The sequence below is a fragment of the Moschus berezovskii genome, chromosome 8 (genome assembly GCF_049115385.1).
Source record: "Moschus berezovskii isolate FMDL1 chromosome 8, NW_MosBer_1.0, whole genome shotgun sequence".
NCBI lineage: Eukaryota > Metazoa > Chordata > Mammalia > Artiodactyla > Moschidae > Moschus > Moschus berezovskii.
In genome coordinates, this window is record NC_142467.1 from 29433032 (window position 1) to 29448916 (window position 15885).

The window sequence follows — 15885 nt, forward strand, 5'->3', positions numbered from 1 at the left end:
GCTCTGAGAAGAATCAGCTTCCACACTTATATAGATTGTTGGTAAAATTCAGTTCCTTGTGGTTATAGAAGTCAGCCAGAGACTGCTTTCAGGTTCCAGAAACCACCATGTTCACAGGCTCCAAGGATTATCCATGGGTATCTTTGGGGGACTAGTCTGTCTACCATAGAGGAAAGTAATTTTTTGCCAAGGGATGACTTTGATTGTCCAATTTCTCTTACCATAAGAGTAGTTAAAATACCTAGACCCCAAACTGGTAAAAGCCTAGGGATTTTTATACTGAATCAATAGTGTAGAAAAAGACAAAGGCTTCCAGCTTTGAAGTCAAAAAGGAAAAAGTAGGGCAACGACCAGAATCAATAACGGTTAAAAACCTAACACATTTTCCTTGTGTTTCCTTTAAACTATGGTATTTTGAAATACCGCTTCAGGTTATTTTAGTAAGCGTTTGACTAAAATGTCCCCATTTTGTTTCGTTTTTAAACAGAAAATTTTATGTGCTATTTGAGTTTTCGTCACAACTCATAATTGCAAGGAATAATCATCATACTAGGTTCAAAATTCTTTGTGATCAAAATGAATCTGTGCATCTTAGATCAGCCCCAGGCACATAGTAGGTATCTGATATTTGGGTTGCATGTACGGATGCGAAGATATCACCTGGAACTAAATTGTCTCAAAGCAGACTCTTTATGTCAGCTCTTTTTCTTCTTTTCATTTATAAAGTTACTGAAAATATGGAAGTAGAGAATAGTTCGTGTGGTGGTGCAGTTCAAGTAGAGAAGAGTTCCCTCAATTCATCTTGTGACGTACAGTCTTGCCACATTTTAAGGTGAATTATTTTACATTAATGCAGCCTAATTTCATTAGCTTATTTCAGTTTTTCATATTTTTAAAATTTATTTTTTATTAGAAAACTGAAATTTACAAACATAAAGGAAGATTTTAGAAATAATACAATGAATACTCAATACCCCTCACCTAACTAAATCTACCAATTAATCAGCCATTTTTCTTTTAATCTATCTTTTCTGATTAAAGTTGAAAAGAGAATTCAAGGAAGCTGATTTCTGAACTATGAAATATGATGGTTTTTGCTAGTTTGAAAATTAACAACTAAATCAAAGTCTGCCTGCTAAAGTATTCTTTAGGAATGAAATCATCACTGTGTTTATCAGAGTACTTTTGCATTTCTCTTGCACTTAAAGCATATTTTAGCATCACTAGCTGCTTCCCTTCTATTGCATATCATATTTCCCATGCTTCTTGCCTTTTGTGTGAAAAAGGTCGCATTTTGTAGAAATTACCAGCTAAATGAAAGCACTTTTTTTCTTCTGCATGGCAAGCATTAGCTGTAACTTTTAGATCAATTATTTTACATTCTGTGTTCCTGGGTACCCAGGAACTACTTTCGATTTCATTTTTAATGTTATTTCTGAGTCTTGCCCTCTTTTGGAAGCCTAAAGTGTTTGAGTATTATACCCTGGATAATTAAGTTTTATGAAAACTACCTATAAAATATTTTTAAAACAAGCCTAAAACAGTAGTCAATGATGCCAGTTCTCTAGACTTTTCAAAGGGTGACTGAGTGGAGTGGACTAGGGTAGAAAGCATGTGACACTAAAAATGAATTTGTGAAGACAGAGAAAACTAATGCCCGGCAATAATGAAAGTGATTTTTAGATTGTTTCTAGGATCTAACTTTCCAAAACAGAAAAACTGGTTCATCATGGCCTGAAAATTAAAGTGTTTCATATGTTATTGAAATAAGAGTTCTTTTTTAAATTAGAAATGTCTGCATTTTATTTAAACTTAAAATTAGGGATTAGGTTTGTCTTAAGTTATTAATAGCATTTTTGTCTTGTTTTTATAGCTATTGACAAAACTGGCAGTGTATATTTTTAACATACAGTAATTTTTATTTATATTACAAACAGAAACATGAAATTTCAGAAAGTGTGTGAACAGTTTATCAGTTATAACATTCTAACACTTAATTTTTTATATCCATCATCTTTGATAGATAATTTTTTACCATTTCCATAATTATAATCATACACCCAATTCTGTATTTAGAATGCTTTAAATACGCAATATGTGAACCGTGAACTTCCAGATGTTTAAGCTGGTTTTAGAAAAGGCAGAAGAACCAGAGATCAAATTTCCAACATCCGCTGGATCATGGAGAAAGAAAGAGAGTTCCAGAAAAACATCTATTTCTGCTTTATTGACTATGCCAAAGCCTTTTAACTGTGTGGATCACAATAAACTGTGGACAATTCTGAAAGAGATGGGAATACCAGACCACCTGACCTGCATCTTGAGAAACCTATATGCAGGTCAGGAAGCAACAGTTAGAACTGGACATGGAACAACAGACTGGTTTCAATAGGAAAAGGAGTATGTCAAGGCTGTATATTGTCACCCTGCTTATTTAATTTATATGCAGAGTACATCATGAGAAACGCTGGGCTGGAAGAAGCACAAACTGGAATCAAGGTTGCCAGGAAAAATATCAATAACTTCAGATATGCAGATGACACCACCCTTATGGCAGAAAGTGAAGAGGAACTCAAAAGCCTCTTGATGAAAGTGAAAGAGGAGAGTGAAAAAGTTGGCTTGAAGCTCAACATTCAGAAAACTAAGATCATGGCATCTGGTCCCATCACTTCATGGGAAATAGATGGGGAAACAGTGGAAACAGTGTCAGAGTTTATTTTTTTGTGCTCCAAAATCACTCCAGATGGTGATTGTAGCCATGAAATTAAAAGACGCTTACTCCTTGGAAGGAAAGTATGACCAACCTAGATAGCATATTAAAAAGCAGAGACATTACTTTGCCAACAAAGGTCCATCTAGTCACGGCTATGGTTTTTCAAGTGGTCATGTATGGATGTGAGAGTTGGACTGTGAAGAAAGCTAATCACCGAAGAATTGATGCTTTTGCACTGTGGTGTTGGAGAAGACTCTTGAGAGTCCCTTGGACTGCAAGGAGATCCAACCAGTCCATTCTAAAGGAGATCAATCCTGGATGTTCATTGGAGGGACTGATGCTAAAGCTGAAACTCCAATACTTTGGCCACCTCATGAGACGAGTTGACTCACTGGAAAAGACTCTGATGCTGGGAAAGGTTGGGGGCGGGAGGAGAAGGGGACGACGGAGAATGAGATGGCTGGATGGCATCACCGACTCTGTGGACATGAGTTTGGGTAAACTCTAGGAGTTGGTGATGGACAGGGAGGCCTGGCATGCTGCGATTCATGGGGTTGCAAAGAGTTGGACACAACTGAGCGAATGAGCTGAAGTGATATCATAAATAAGACCTTCCCTGATGGCTCAGATGGTAAAGAATCAGGAGACCCAGGTTTGATGTCTGGGTCAGGAAGATAATTCCCTGGAGAAGGAAATGGCAACCCACTCCAGTACTCTTGCCTGGAGAATTCCATGGACAGCAGAGCCTGGTGGGCTACAGTCCATGGGTCACAAAGAGTTGGACACGACTGAGTGACTAATACTTCCTTTTTCATATCATAAATAAACTCCTGTTTCCCAAATAATTCCATTTGTAACTATGATTTTTGATGGTTGAAACATGTTCTGTCACTTATTTGTGCTGCAATTTATAGAAGTATTATATTATTAGTAAATTTGACTATTTCTTACTATAAATATATGACACTCATCATGTTTAATGCACTCTGTTTTTCTCATAGTTCAAAATTTATACTGGATAGTATCTGAAAAGAAAGATAAATCAAAATTTATTACTTTGTATAGCACATGGTGTGCGTATGTGAAGTACTTTCTACAAGTGTACGATCAGTTTTCCATGCCACTATTGTTCAGTTGCTAAGTCATGTCCGAATATTTTGTGACCCAATGAACTGTTGCCCATCAGACTTCTCTGTCCATGGGATTTCCCAGGCAAGAATACTGGCATGGATTGTCATTTCCTCCTCCAGGGGATCTTCCTGACCCAGGGATTGAACCCACATCTCCTGCATTGGCAGGCAGATTCTTTATCACTGATTCTTTATCATCCATCAGGGAAGCCCTTCCATGCCAGTATTAACTTGTTAAAATCCTTTCCTAGCAAGATTCCTAAGCATATTTCCAAAGTTATCAAGAATATCATAACTATTTACTTAGTTGCTAAAAACATTTGCAAGGTTTGCCAGATCTTTCCTTTACATCTATTAACTGAAAAAAATTTCCCCTCAACTTTTGTAATTAGAAAAAAATAACCCAGGTATGATCACTGAAAAAGTTCACATCTCACTAGACAAGAAATTTAGAGATCAATACTGTTGGAATTGAAACACTGGGAATTATAAATATCAAGAAAACATCCATCATATCTTTAGAAGAGAAAAACAGTTTACATCCCAAGGGACAAAAGCAGACAGCATGAGACTTCTCAGCAACATTAATACCAGACAGCAGTGGGACAGTGGTGTCTAGTTTAATGTGAGTTAAAAAAGATATTTGCACATATACAGGTTTGGAAATGGTATTTATACATCCTCTAGCCAACTAAGATGGAGAAGTCAATGGCAAGCCACTCCAGTACTCTTGCCTAGAAAATCCCATGGATGGAGGAGCCTGGTGGGCTGCAGTCCGTGGGGTCGCTAAGGGTCGGACACGACTTCACTTTCACTTTTCGCTTTCACGCATTGGAGAAGGAAATGGCAACCCACTCCAGTGTTCTTGCCTGGAGAATCCCAGGGAAGGGGGAGCCTGGTGGGCTTCCGTCTATGGGATCACACAGAGTCAGACACGACTGAAGTGACTTAGCAGCAGCAGCAGCAGCCAACTAAGATATGTATGCAAATTACAACTCATATGAGTAGCACAGCTTTGTTATTTTCTTAAGCTGAAAGGGAAAAAACTAGACAAAATTGGAGTTATTTTTTATGCTGAAAGTATAAAACTGAATGTAGAGATAAAAATTATTACTGAAAGAAGAGGTAATTAAGACAAAAAGTTTATACCTAAAACTCTAGGTGTTTATAATAAGGGTTAAGAAATAAAGAGGGTGATGTAGAATAAGAGAAAGCCACCTTCATTTTTCATAAAGAAAGCTAAACAGTATTGTTTGTCTTAACGTTAGTACCTTTAAAGCTTAAGATAGAGAAAAGTTTCTTCTTTCTAGCTTTAAAGGACATCTCATTAGATGCATATACAGGCCTTTTCTGCTAACAAGTGGAACAGTTAAATAAAATATAAAGTTTTAAAATAAAATGGATGGGAGATGATTTGATATATGAGCACACAAAAAGCTGAGTTTGAAATATTAATTTTAGGTAAAACAGATTCAAGGCAGTGATTATTAAACATGAAAAAGAAAAGTTAAATGGACAAGCAGCAGTTGTAGGGTATTATATATATATTTGAAAGAGCAAGAGGATAAAAATTAGGGACAATATAAAGGTATTTGTCAAATGGATAAAAATATAGACCAAGAACAAGGATATTTAATTAAGTATTCCTGGAATATTATGAAAATTGGTCATTGATTAGGCCATATAAAAATTATTCAAAAGTTCCTAAATACAGAAATTGTGTCTCTTGCATGCATGCTAAGTCGCTTCAGTCATTTCTGACTCTGTGTGACCCTATGGTCTGCAGCTCACCTGGCTCCTCTGTCCATGGGGATTTTCCAGGCAAGAATACTGGAGAGGGTTGCCATGTCCTCCTCCAGGGATCTTCCTGACTCAGGGATGGAACCTGCATCTCTTACTTCTCTTGCATTAGCAGGCAGGTTCTTTACCACTGGCACCACCTGGGAAGCCCATGGTATATCTTACCTGGGCACAATTGGGAAACTGGGAACTATAAAGGAAAATTAAACCGCCATCCATTTGTAAATTAAAGTATATCTTTGGTTACATGTACAAGTTTGATATTAGTGTTCTCATTTTTTTCTAAATCATCTAATCAGTATAATTTTGGTTTTCAGTTATATCCAGTAACTCTTTGGAAAATTAAAATTGTATTTATTGGATGATCTAGGGAAAAAATCATGAATACCACCGTCAGACCTTGAAGGTTCAATCAAGGATAAATTCAGAGCCAAATTTACAATTTTATATTATTTATCTTTTTTTAAAAAAGAAAATATTTACTAATTTATTAAAAAGTTTGAAAATAAAACCTTTTTTAAACAAAGGAAAGTAGAAAAAAATTTTAAAGAATAAAATATATTAAATAGGAAAAAAAAAGTGAATTAATAGAACAGTTCCTGGCAAAGATAATGATGACAATGATGACAACACTCATTCAATTTAGGAGAAAGCAAGTCATATCTGTTAAGGACCAGCAGTTCAGGAAGGCAGGCCAGGGCAGGTAAGCAGACTGTGCTCCACAGAGTCATCCAGAGACTAAGGCTAGCGGGTCCTCCGCCATTGTTCAGGGCATTGGTCTTATAGGCATGACAGAAATTGGATCTGCAATTAAAAGTAAGTAGGAGAAGACAATGGCAACCCACTCCAGTACTCTTGCCTGGAGAATCCCAGGGACGGTGGAGCCTGGTGGGCTGCCGTCTGTGGGGTCGCATAGAGTCAGACATGACTGAAGCGACTTAGTAGCAGCAGCAGGAAGCATCCAGAAAAAGATGTGTACCTCTTCTGCTCACATTAGTAAGAGCTTAATTCTTGGTGAGGGCAACGGAGACTGAGCAGCATCATGTAGCTGGCTTGTGGTCCCTGGCTACGTTTCTCTTACTGTGGGAAAAGACGAAGGACAGATGTTGCTGGTCTACTTGCAGTCTCTCACAGCTGCTACACAGAACCTTTTTAAAACATGTGAAAGTAGTGTGTATATGAATAAAACAAAAAGTCCCAAAGAAATGAAGTTTTCTGGGAAAAAGATAAATGAACAGAATTGAAGTAAATAAGATAAAAAATATAAAAAATAATAAGGACCATAATTACTTCCAAAACTGCCTTTGTATTCAGGCAGTTTTATCACTGCATATTTTTTAACTTCACAAAATAGATAAACACCATATTATGTAAATTTCTTCAGAGCATTGCAAACGAGTTTGCCATCCAGTCCATTTTGAGGAAGCAGAATAATCCTAATGCTTAAAGTTGAAAATATAATCTAGCAAGGAATTTTCTAAACCTGTCTCACTTAGAAAATAGATATGAAGATCCTAAATAAAATATTTTAGCTAATAAAATTATTAGCCTATTAAAAAGATCATCCATAATGATCAAGCATCCGTTCCGTCGCTCAGTTGTGTCTAACTCTGTGTGACCCCGTGGACCCTGTGGACTGTAGCCTACCAGGCTTTTCCGTCCATGGGATTCTCCAGGCAAGAATACTGGAGTGGGTTACCGTTTCCTTCTCCAGGGGATCTTCCCGACCCAGGGATCGAATCTGGGTCTCCCGCATTGGAGGCAGACGCTTTAACCTCTGAGCCATCAGGGAAGCCCTAATGATCAAGCATGGCTTATCTCAAGTACAATGATGGTTTAAGAAAACTGTCAATATATAGTACTTATATCATGCTTCCCAAAAGAAAAACTAAATAATACCAATCAAATATGAAAAGGCAATTTGTCTCTTATTATTCCTGATCTTTGAAAATTGTTTAAAAAACACTAGGCATAGAAATATTTCTTAGTATGGTAAAGAACATGTCTTCAACCAGTAGCCAAAGTATGTAACTGTGCTCTGCATTAAAATTGTGAAGACAGAAAAACTACTACAGAGCCATGCTTAACCACAGTTTTGATTTCTGCAATTTTTGTTATTCACAGACAACCAGGATCTGAAAAAAATTAAAGACTCAGAAATAAGCATTTCATAAGTTTTAAAATGCACACTATTCTGAGTAGTGTGAAGAAGTCTCACCCTGTCCTGCGTCATTCGCCTAGGACATGAATTATCCTTGTCCGGCTTAACCCACCCATTGATCAGTTAGCCGCTGTCTGGGTTATCAGATCCATGTGACCCTTACTTTGCTTATTAATGGTCCAAAGCACAGCAGTAGTGACGTGGGCAATTCAGATACACCAGAAGAAGCTGGAAAAGGCTTCCTTTAAGTGAAAAGTTGAAAGTTCTAGACTTAATAAGGAAGGAAAAGCAATCATATGCTGAGGTTGCTAAGATCTTTGGTTAGAACAAGTCTTCTATGAAATTGTGACAAAGGAAAAAAGACATCTGTGCTGGTTTTCACACCTCAGACTGCAAATGTTATGGCCACAGTGCATGATGAGGACTTAGTTAAGGTAGAAAAGGTATAATAACATTTACGGCTGGGAGACATGAACCAGACTTCAACAAGAGATCTTCCGAACCAGGTGATATCAAGCCATTTTCTGCCGGTAAGGGATGGCTACACAGATGCAGGAATAGGTTTAGATCAAATAATGTAAAAATTACAAAAGAGCTGCATCTGTTGATGAAGAAGCCACTGCCAGAAGTTAGGAAGGAGAGAGACCTCATTCATAGAACTTTTATCACAGTATATTGTTATATTATTTTTAGTTACTGTTGTTAATCTCTTACTGTGCCTAATTTATAAATTAAACTTTGTCATAATTATATATGTATAGGAAAAAACATATACAGGGTTTTCAGTACTATCTGCAGTTTCAGGCATCCAGTGAAGGTCTTGGAATCTATCCCTCATAGATAAGGGAGTCTACTGTATCAACATTTTAAATGTTTCTCAAAACAATACTTGTATCTGCCTTAAAAATAACACAAATGTCTTAATAGTAAATACCAATAATTCTCTGCCAGGTCTCTTCCTACTCATTTCTTCCAGTTTCCAATAAGCATGTCACTGTTTTAGTCTCTGTTATTACCTTCACAATTTTATGTATACTTTAAAGATCTTTTTCCTTTTCTACCAAATGCAGATTCTCAGTGCATTCCTAGGCAGCTGGTTCTGTACCATCCTTAGTAACTAAAACTGTTAGTTATTTAATGTGTATTTTATAATCTACTGCATCCTAGTTTTAATTTTAAGCAAAATTTTATTTTATGCCGGTAGATTTGAAACTTTCTTACAAGAGTATATACAACTTTTTTTTTTCTACCAGAGGCTACTAGTGATAATAATTAAGGTTAAAATAAGAACTCTTCTAGCTTTTATTTTAGATTGTTAAAAAAGGAAAATATAAAATAACAGCATACCTCACTGTTCTTTACATTCAGAAATAGGGAATTAGAGAATGAAAATAGTATTAAAATTCAGTTATATAATAGCATTTAAGAGAAAATGGGAAATTGTGCTAGATACATATACAAGGGAAAAGTAAATAACATGAGGAAGGAGCATAGGCTGACTTGTGCCTTGTTACAAAGTAGAAAGATATGAAAACACAAAGTCCAAGAAAGGAGACTTAAATATATAGCAATTGAAGACTCATTTTGTGGTGACTCTTTAAAGTTCACTGTAATAGTTTCCTTAGGAAAGCAAATAATTGTTCCATAATTTATTTCATTTGAAAATATGTAGGAAAATATTTTTAAGATTAAAAGTAAAATTTTCACTTTCAAAAAAACATTGAAATTCAAGTCACATGGCAAAGTAAGTTAATTTAAGAGCAGTTAGAAAATACAAATCTGAAAGTATATATTAAAATCATATAAATTAAACCAGTAAAAAGAAAAATGTTTTTAATGGTAATTAATATTTTTACATTTGCTCCATAAATATTCACTTAATTAGAAGAAATATTTTAAAACCATGTTATTTATATGTCTTTCTTTTTCACAGGAGAGAGAACATAAAAAGTCAACCCTAAATAATTGCGGATATATTATATATAAAGGATTTTCCATGGTATTCTAATGGGAATTCACACAAATCCAGTGAAGCTAATGCTTTGTAGTAGCTCTTAGTATAATTAAATTACTTGCTCTCCTTTTGTAATTCAGTCACAACCTCCGCCCCAGAATAATAACATACTTTATGAGTTAGAACCAACAAAATTTTTGTGGATCCTCAAGTCATGAGATAAATTTGTCTCGTGAGTTGAAAGTAAACTTGAAACAAGTCTCAGAAATTCCAGCCATGAAACCCAAGAAATGCAGTATTTCACCCTTCTACATAAAGCTTTAATCCCTAAAACCTGATTCTTCTGTGGCTTACAATTTCAAAGCATGTTTTAATATTACTTATATTGCTGCTGCTGCTAAGTCACTTCAGTCATGTCCGACTCTGTGTGACCCCAAAGACGGAAGCCCACCAGGCTCCCCCGTGCCTGGGATTCTTCAGGCAAGAACACTGGAATGGGTTGCCATTTCCTTCTCCAATGTGTGAAAATGAAAAGTGAAAGTGAAGTTGCTCAGTCGTGTCCGACACTTAGCGACCCCACGGACTGCAGCTTACCAGGCTCCTCCATCCATGGGATTTTCTAGGCAAGAGTACTGGAGTGGCTTGCCATTGCCTTCTCCGACTTATATTGCTACTGTATATAAATGAGCAATTTAGGTAGTTTGAAAAATACACTATTTTCCAATCCTTAGAGTAACATTTAATGTGTCTTTTTAGTGTTTATTATCAGACTAGTATTTGTTATTGATCACCGTGGTGTACCAAATGGTACTCTAAGCTTGAGTCCACACAGTACAACAAAGGGAGCAATTATCCCTTGTCAGTAAATCCCAGAAGAATGGATGGATAATTCAGCTCAAAACTGTGATCCACAAAGTGAAGTTTGGACTGAAATGCTCTCCACTAGTGCTTTGTACTGGGTAAATAAATTTGATAATTACTAGTATTCCGTTCACTTCGATTTATGTCCTTAGGCCAAGTCTAGAAGTTGCTGTTACACCAGAAACTAAAGCATCATGCTCTATACTAGAAATCATGGGGCTGCAAAACTACTCTAAAGACATCTCTATTGTTATGGCCACAGTATGATTGTTATGAAAGAAAAATTTTCTAATAATTCTTATGACACTGTGAAGGAATAGGTGCAAAATATAAATATGTAAGACATCTTTAAAATGTAGGAAGGTGATCTCAACAACAGAGTAAGAAGCATATTTCAATCAGTCACCATAATTTGATCCATTTGTTTGGTTGATACATTCATTTCTGACTATTCTATTTAAAATTATAATTCCTACCCTCTTAACTGGAACTCCCTTATTTCTTGCTTTCTTTTTCTCCATAGCACTAATTGTGTTTTTCCCCCCTCATTAGAATGTTAATTCCAAAAAGGCAAGGATTTTTTTTTTTCCTATTGTGTCAGCTATTATGTTGTAGAGTTTGTAAGAGAGTCCTGGCAAGATATGTTTTGATTGAATTTATTAAATAATTTTGAAGTCATAAAATGAAAATTCAGAAGGTATTTCAGCTTTAACTTGCTTAAAACTTCATCTGTTTCATTTGTTTCATTTTTAAATAATAGCTGAAAAAAGCCCTTACAAAACATATACAATGAAGAACTTTGAAGAAAAATCTAGTATATTTTATACCTTTTAACAATGTAATCCCCCCTCAGAAAAGAGAAAAATAAAGGAGCCGATGACAACCTAATGTCTTTACTTGTTAAGTTTTAGTTTAGATACAAACAAATATTTTTCCCTTTAGATAGACAAAAGCTTTTTTAATATACTTACTGTCCTGTGCTGTGCTGTGCCCAGTCGTGTCCAGTTCTTTGCAACACTATATCTGTGGCCCACCAGGCTCCTCTGTCCATGGGATTTCCCAGGCAAGAATACTGGAGTGGGTTGCCATTTCCTCCTCCAGGGTACCTTCCCAACTCAGGGATCGAACCTGTGTCTCTTGCGGCTCCTGCATTGGCAGGCAGATTCTTTACCACTGAGCCACCTAAGCCCCAGTATACTTGCTAGGCAACAAGAATTATAAGAGAAATAGTGTATTTGTACAGCACTAAGCAGTTGCAGCAATTCACTAAATTCTGTTTTTTTTTCTTGTAAACCTGCTCAACGTTGTAGTATAGTTTCTATAAAAGTATAGGTGAGTGTGGTTTACAAACTTGTCTCTTTTAAGTAAGTTTATTATTGCAGGAAAAGGTTTCTGTTCTACAAATAGTTAGAACAATAGTGACATCCTGTGTCTAACTTTTAGTACTAAGAGCAACATCCCCATTATGGTAATTGATGGTCAAAAGATGTAGATCAAATCTTTCTTCCTAGATCTGCCTATAACCATATATATTTAACTAAAAGAAGATAAATGTTTGGTAAGGTTTTCTCTTACTCTAATATTGCATATGAAAATTTTATACAAATTTAGTTAAAATGAGAAAGCAATTTGCCTTTAATTTTTTAAAAAACATGAGTGTTGATATATAATGCAAATTACAACAATATGTGACAAATGGTAGGTATTCAATTAAAGTACACTGAATGAAATTGCATGTTTTTGTTTAAAATGGGATAATAAATTGATGTTTAATCTTAATATCTAAGACATACTATTTCTCCTTTAATACTTATGTGTTTTATCAGAAGTTTAGAATTTTGGCATTCATAGGTAAACACTTTAGATAACCAAGTTTAAATCTAGGTTTACCTCAGGAAAGACCAAAATCATTGGCCTTGATTGACAATAACTTACAGTACTATAGAATAAACATACTTTAGTATCTTATCAGTTTATATACTGGGAAATATATGCTGCAAATATGCTGAGATATTACATCTTCTCATGGAATATTAATGCATGAATGAATAAACTGATGGGAGAAAAGTATAACAAATATACTAGATAATGGATTTGAGTTACTTTCATAACAGAACTGTTGGATTCATACTGATCTGTCTTTAACATATTTTTGATCCCTTCTTGACTGTTCTTAGGATTTGTAATGTATCTAAACAGATTGAGGGATGAAACCCATGGTTGTAAAATAGTTGTATGTATTACTGCTCTATGTAAGAATTAAATCTAAAACCTTGACTCAGTTACGAAGAGCCTGTCCCAAAGTTTTTCATATTCCTATTTCATGAAGCTGTAGGATTCCATGAAATAATTTGCAAGTAAAGCACACTTTGAATTTTTCAATCTGATTTTTCTGTAATCTGTTTATATGAGACTAATCTGTGCAAATCTAATTCCTTTCTCTTATTCAGTCTCCTAATTACTTTTTCATCCTCACCACCCTATTTTTGCTATCTATTTTGGCTACCAATTATAGTATTTATATTAGAAAGTGAATAAAGTGAGTGTTTCCACCTGTTGACAAAGAATTAATCTAAACAGAGTTGCTTTTTCCATCTCGTACAACCATCATTTTCAAACTTGTTACTTATTTACCTATTGGTTGTTGATGTTGCCATTTCATAAGTCTTTGCCTTAAAATAAAGCGTTTCTTTAAACTTCTATCATTTTATAATATTAATTGCCTTTTATATATCACTCAAATATAGCATCTTATTATAGTTTGTAACTTTAAAAAGTTTTGAAGAGATCTGTTTAAACCAAATAACTTAGTCATATACCAAAGTAACTACTATATCTTAGTTTACCTCTGGAGTGGGAAAAATTACCAATATTTGCTCCCAGGAATGAAAAGCTTCCCTTCCTACAGTCTGTTATCATCACTCTTTGGTTTTGTGCCTTCTCTGTAATGACATAGGTTTGTTTCTCCTTTATTCTTTGCAGAGTGCTGCAGCAGCTCCCAGTCCAGTGCTAGGAAACATTCCCCCAGGAGATGGCATGCCAGTAGGCCCTGTACCACCAGGGTTCTTTCAGGTACTCAGAGCAACTCTGACTAGGACTGTTAAGGCATAGGAACTCCTGTTCGATTTTATTGAAAGATACAAAGGAGAATGAGGCTATTGTAATCCTTAAAATAAACATAATACTGTGCAGCCAACTCTTGATTATTCAGAAACCTGTTTTAGTATGTAGATTAGCTCTTCCTTCCAGTGTTTTATTTGTTGTCCAATTTTTATTCGTGTATTTATTTTGCCATTTCACTGTTCAAGTAAGAAAGGTAGCTTAAGTGCAAATTAGCCCATTAAGCTAATGTGGTGAAGATTTGGTGGAAGAAAAGGCTAATGGATGAGGTTTTAGAATAATACATGGATTTTAACTATGTCAGCCATCCATATCTCCACAGACCAAAGATAATCAAGATTTGGCTGTACTTTCACACTATGGCTAAATCATAACCTATTCATTTATCAAAATTATAGGCTATAACAAATATTTTTGTTATAGAATCATTTTTGTGGCTTTTAAACAGATTTTTATCAATATCATTATATAACATGAAATCAGATTTTAAAATGCATATTTTAAATTTGCAACAATCACATTTATTTTAGCAAAAGATGATAATGATTTTTTAAATTACGTCACTTTTATGGCATCCACATTTAAATCTGACAGTTTTCTAACCCAAACCAAAAGAGATTCTGAAGTTTAACTACGTAGTTAATTTTATAACACCCTTTGAGAAAATTAGGAAGAAGTTAGGAGTTAGAGCTACAATTGGAAGGCAGTACAGGAATTAATGTAATAGGCAATATTGTTGTCACTTTTGTGTTTTGTATTTTCAAATTTGTTAATACATACCATCATTACAGAGTAGATCAATGTACTTATAAATGTGAAAATAGAAAAATAAGTAATTTTCCACAGTACAGCAATTGAATAAAAAAGTTATAATTAGAACTGGGTACTAACTCTGAAATGTTAAGTCCTTTAGGATCTGGCTACTCTATATTGATATTCAAAGTCTTAGAGCTCACATTCTGTGTTGAAGCACCTTAAAATATAGAAACATATAATTAATCACTATTTAAGATAATAAAACCTAACAGTAACTGCTTACTGTATGCCATGCTTTTGTTCTAAATGTTTCACATGTATAAACTCTTCATCTTCACAATAACCTAAGTGTAAAGTAAGCCTTATCATCATCCTTATTGCACAAATAAAAAAACCAAGGCATGATAAGCAGTTTGTACAAAGTCAGAAAGTCACAGGACTGGGATTCAAAGCAAGGCTTTCTGAACTCCTGCCCTTGACTTTACTGTTCAAAGTTCATGTGTGTGTGTGTTAGTTGCTCAGTCGTGTCTGACTCTGGAACCCTGTGGACCATGGGATTTCCCAGGCAAGAATACTGGAGTGGGTTGCCATTCCCTTCTCCAGGGTATCTTCCCAACCGACGGATCAAACTTGGGTCTCCTGCATTGCAGGCAGATTCTTTACCTTCTGAGCCAATGTTCATAGTTGATCATTGTTCATAAAATATTTCTAGCTCATTTTATATGTTTTCCTCATGCTAAGGATAGATTGGAGTTAGGGAGTAAATCAGAAGAGTTTACCTACTTACAAGAGCTAGTAGACGCTCTCTGCTGCTGCTGCTGCTAAGTCACTTCAGTCATGTCTGACTCTGTGTGACCCCATAGATGGAAGCCCACCAGGCTCCCCTGTCCCTGGGATTCTCCAGGCAAGAACACTGGAGTGGGTTGCCATTTCTTTCTCCAATGCATGAAAGTGAAAAGTGAAGTCGCCTCAGTCGTGTCCAACCCTTAGCGACCCCACAGACTGCAGCCTACCAGGCTCCTCCATCCATGGGATTTTCTAGGCAAGAAAGTGGCACTTAGAAAAAAACAAAGAGGATGAGTTGGGAAAGAAGCCAAATTCTTCCTAGGGTCAAGCAAAGATGTATAAACCTATACATTTTCATTTTCACATTGTGTAGAATGAGCCATTCTTCCCTTACCTGCCTTCTGCCTAAGTCTTGGTAAGAGTACTTGAAACAAAATTAATTTTTGTTTTAATCCAGTTAGATAAACATTTGACTGCCACTAGATGGCAGGCACTATGGCAGGCATCTAAACATGAATGTGTTTATATGTACCTTCCTAAAGCTCACTGTCTAACCAGTGAGTCATTATTTAAAATAAATAACTGTAATATAGAAAGATATGTG

General features: G+C 35.5%; 1 protein-coding gene across 8 annotated transcripts in view; it reads left to right on the forward strand.

The window, feature by feature from the left end:
• The window catches only part of SSBP2 (single stranded DNA binding protein 2), a 331697-nt gene that overhangs the window by 221425 nt on the left and 94387 nt on the right, over positions 1 to 15885 (forward strand). For 7 of the 8 annotated variants that reach the window (XR_016038015.1, XM_055428680.2, XM_055428682.2 and 4 more), the window contains one exon: positions 13602 to 13691. The exons of the other annotated variant lie outside the window; for it this stretch is intronic. Coding sequence is in view for 6 of the 7 variants with exons in the window: in XM_055428680.2 (XP_055284655.1) it covers positions 13602 to 13691 (90 nt within the window). In the remaining variant the exon portion in view is untranslated. The remainder of the gene's footprint in view (positions 1 to 13601; positions 13692 to 15885) is intronic. 8 annotated transcript variants of the gene reach the window in all.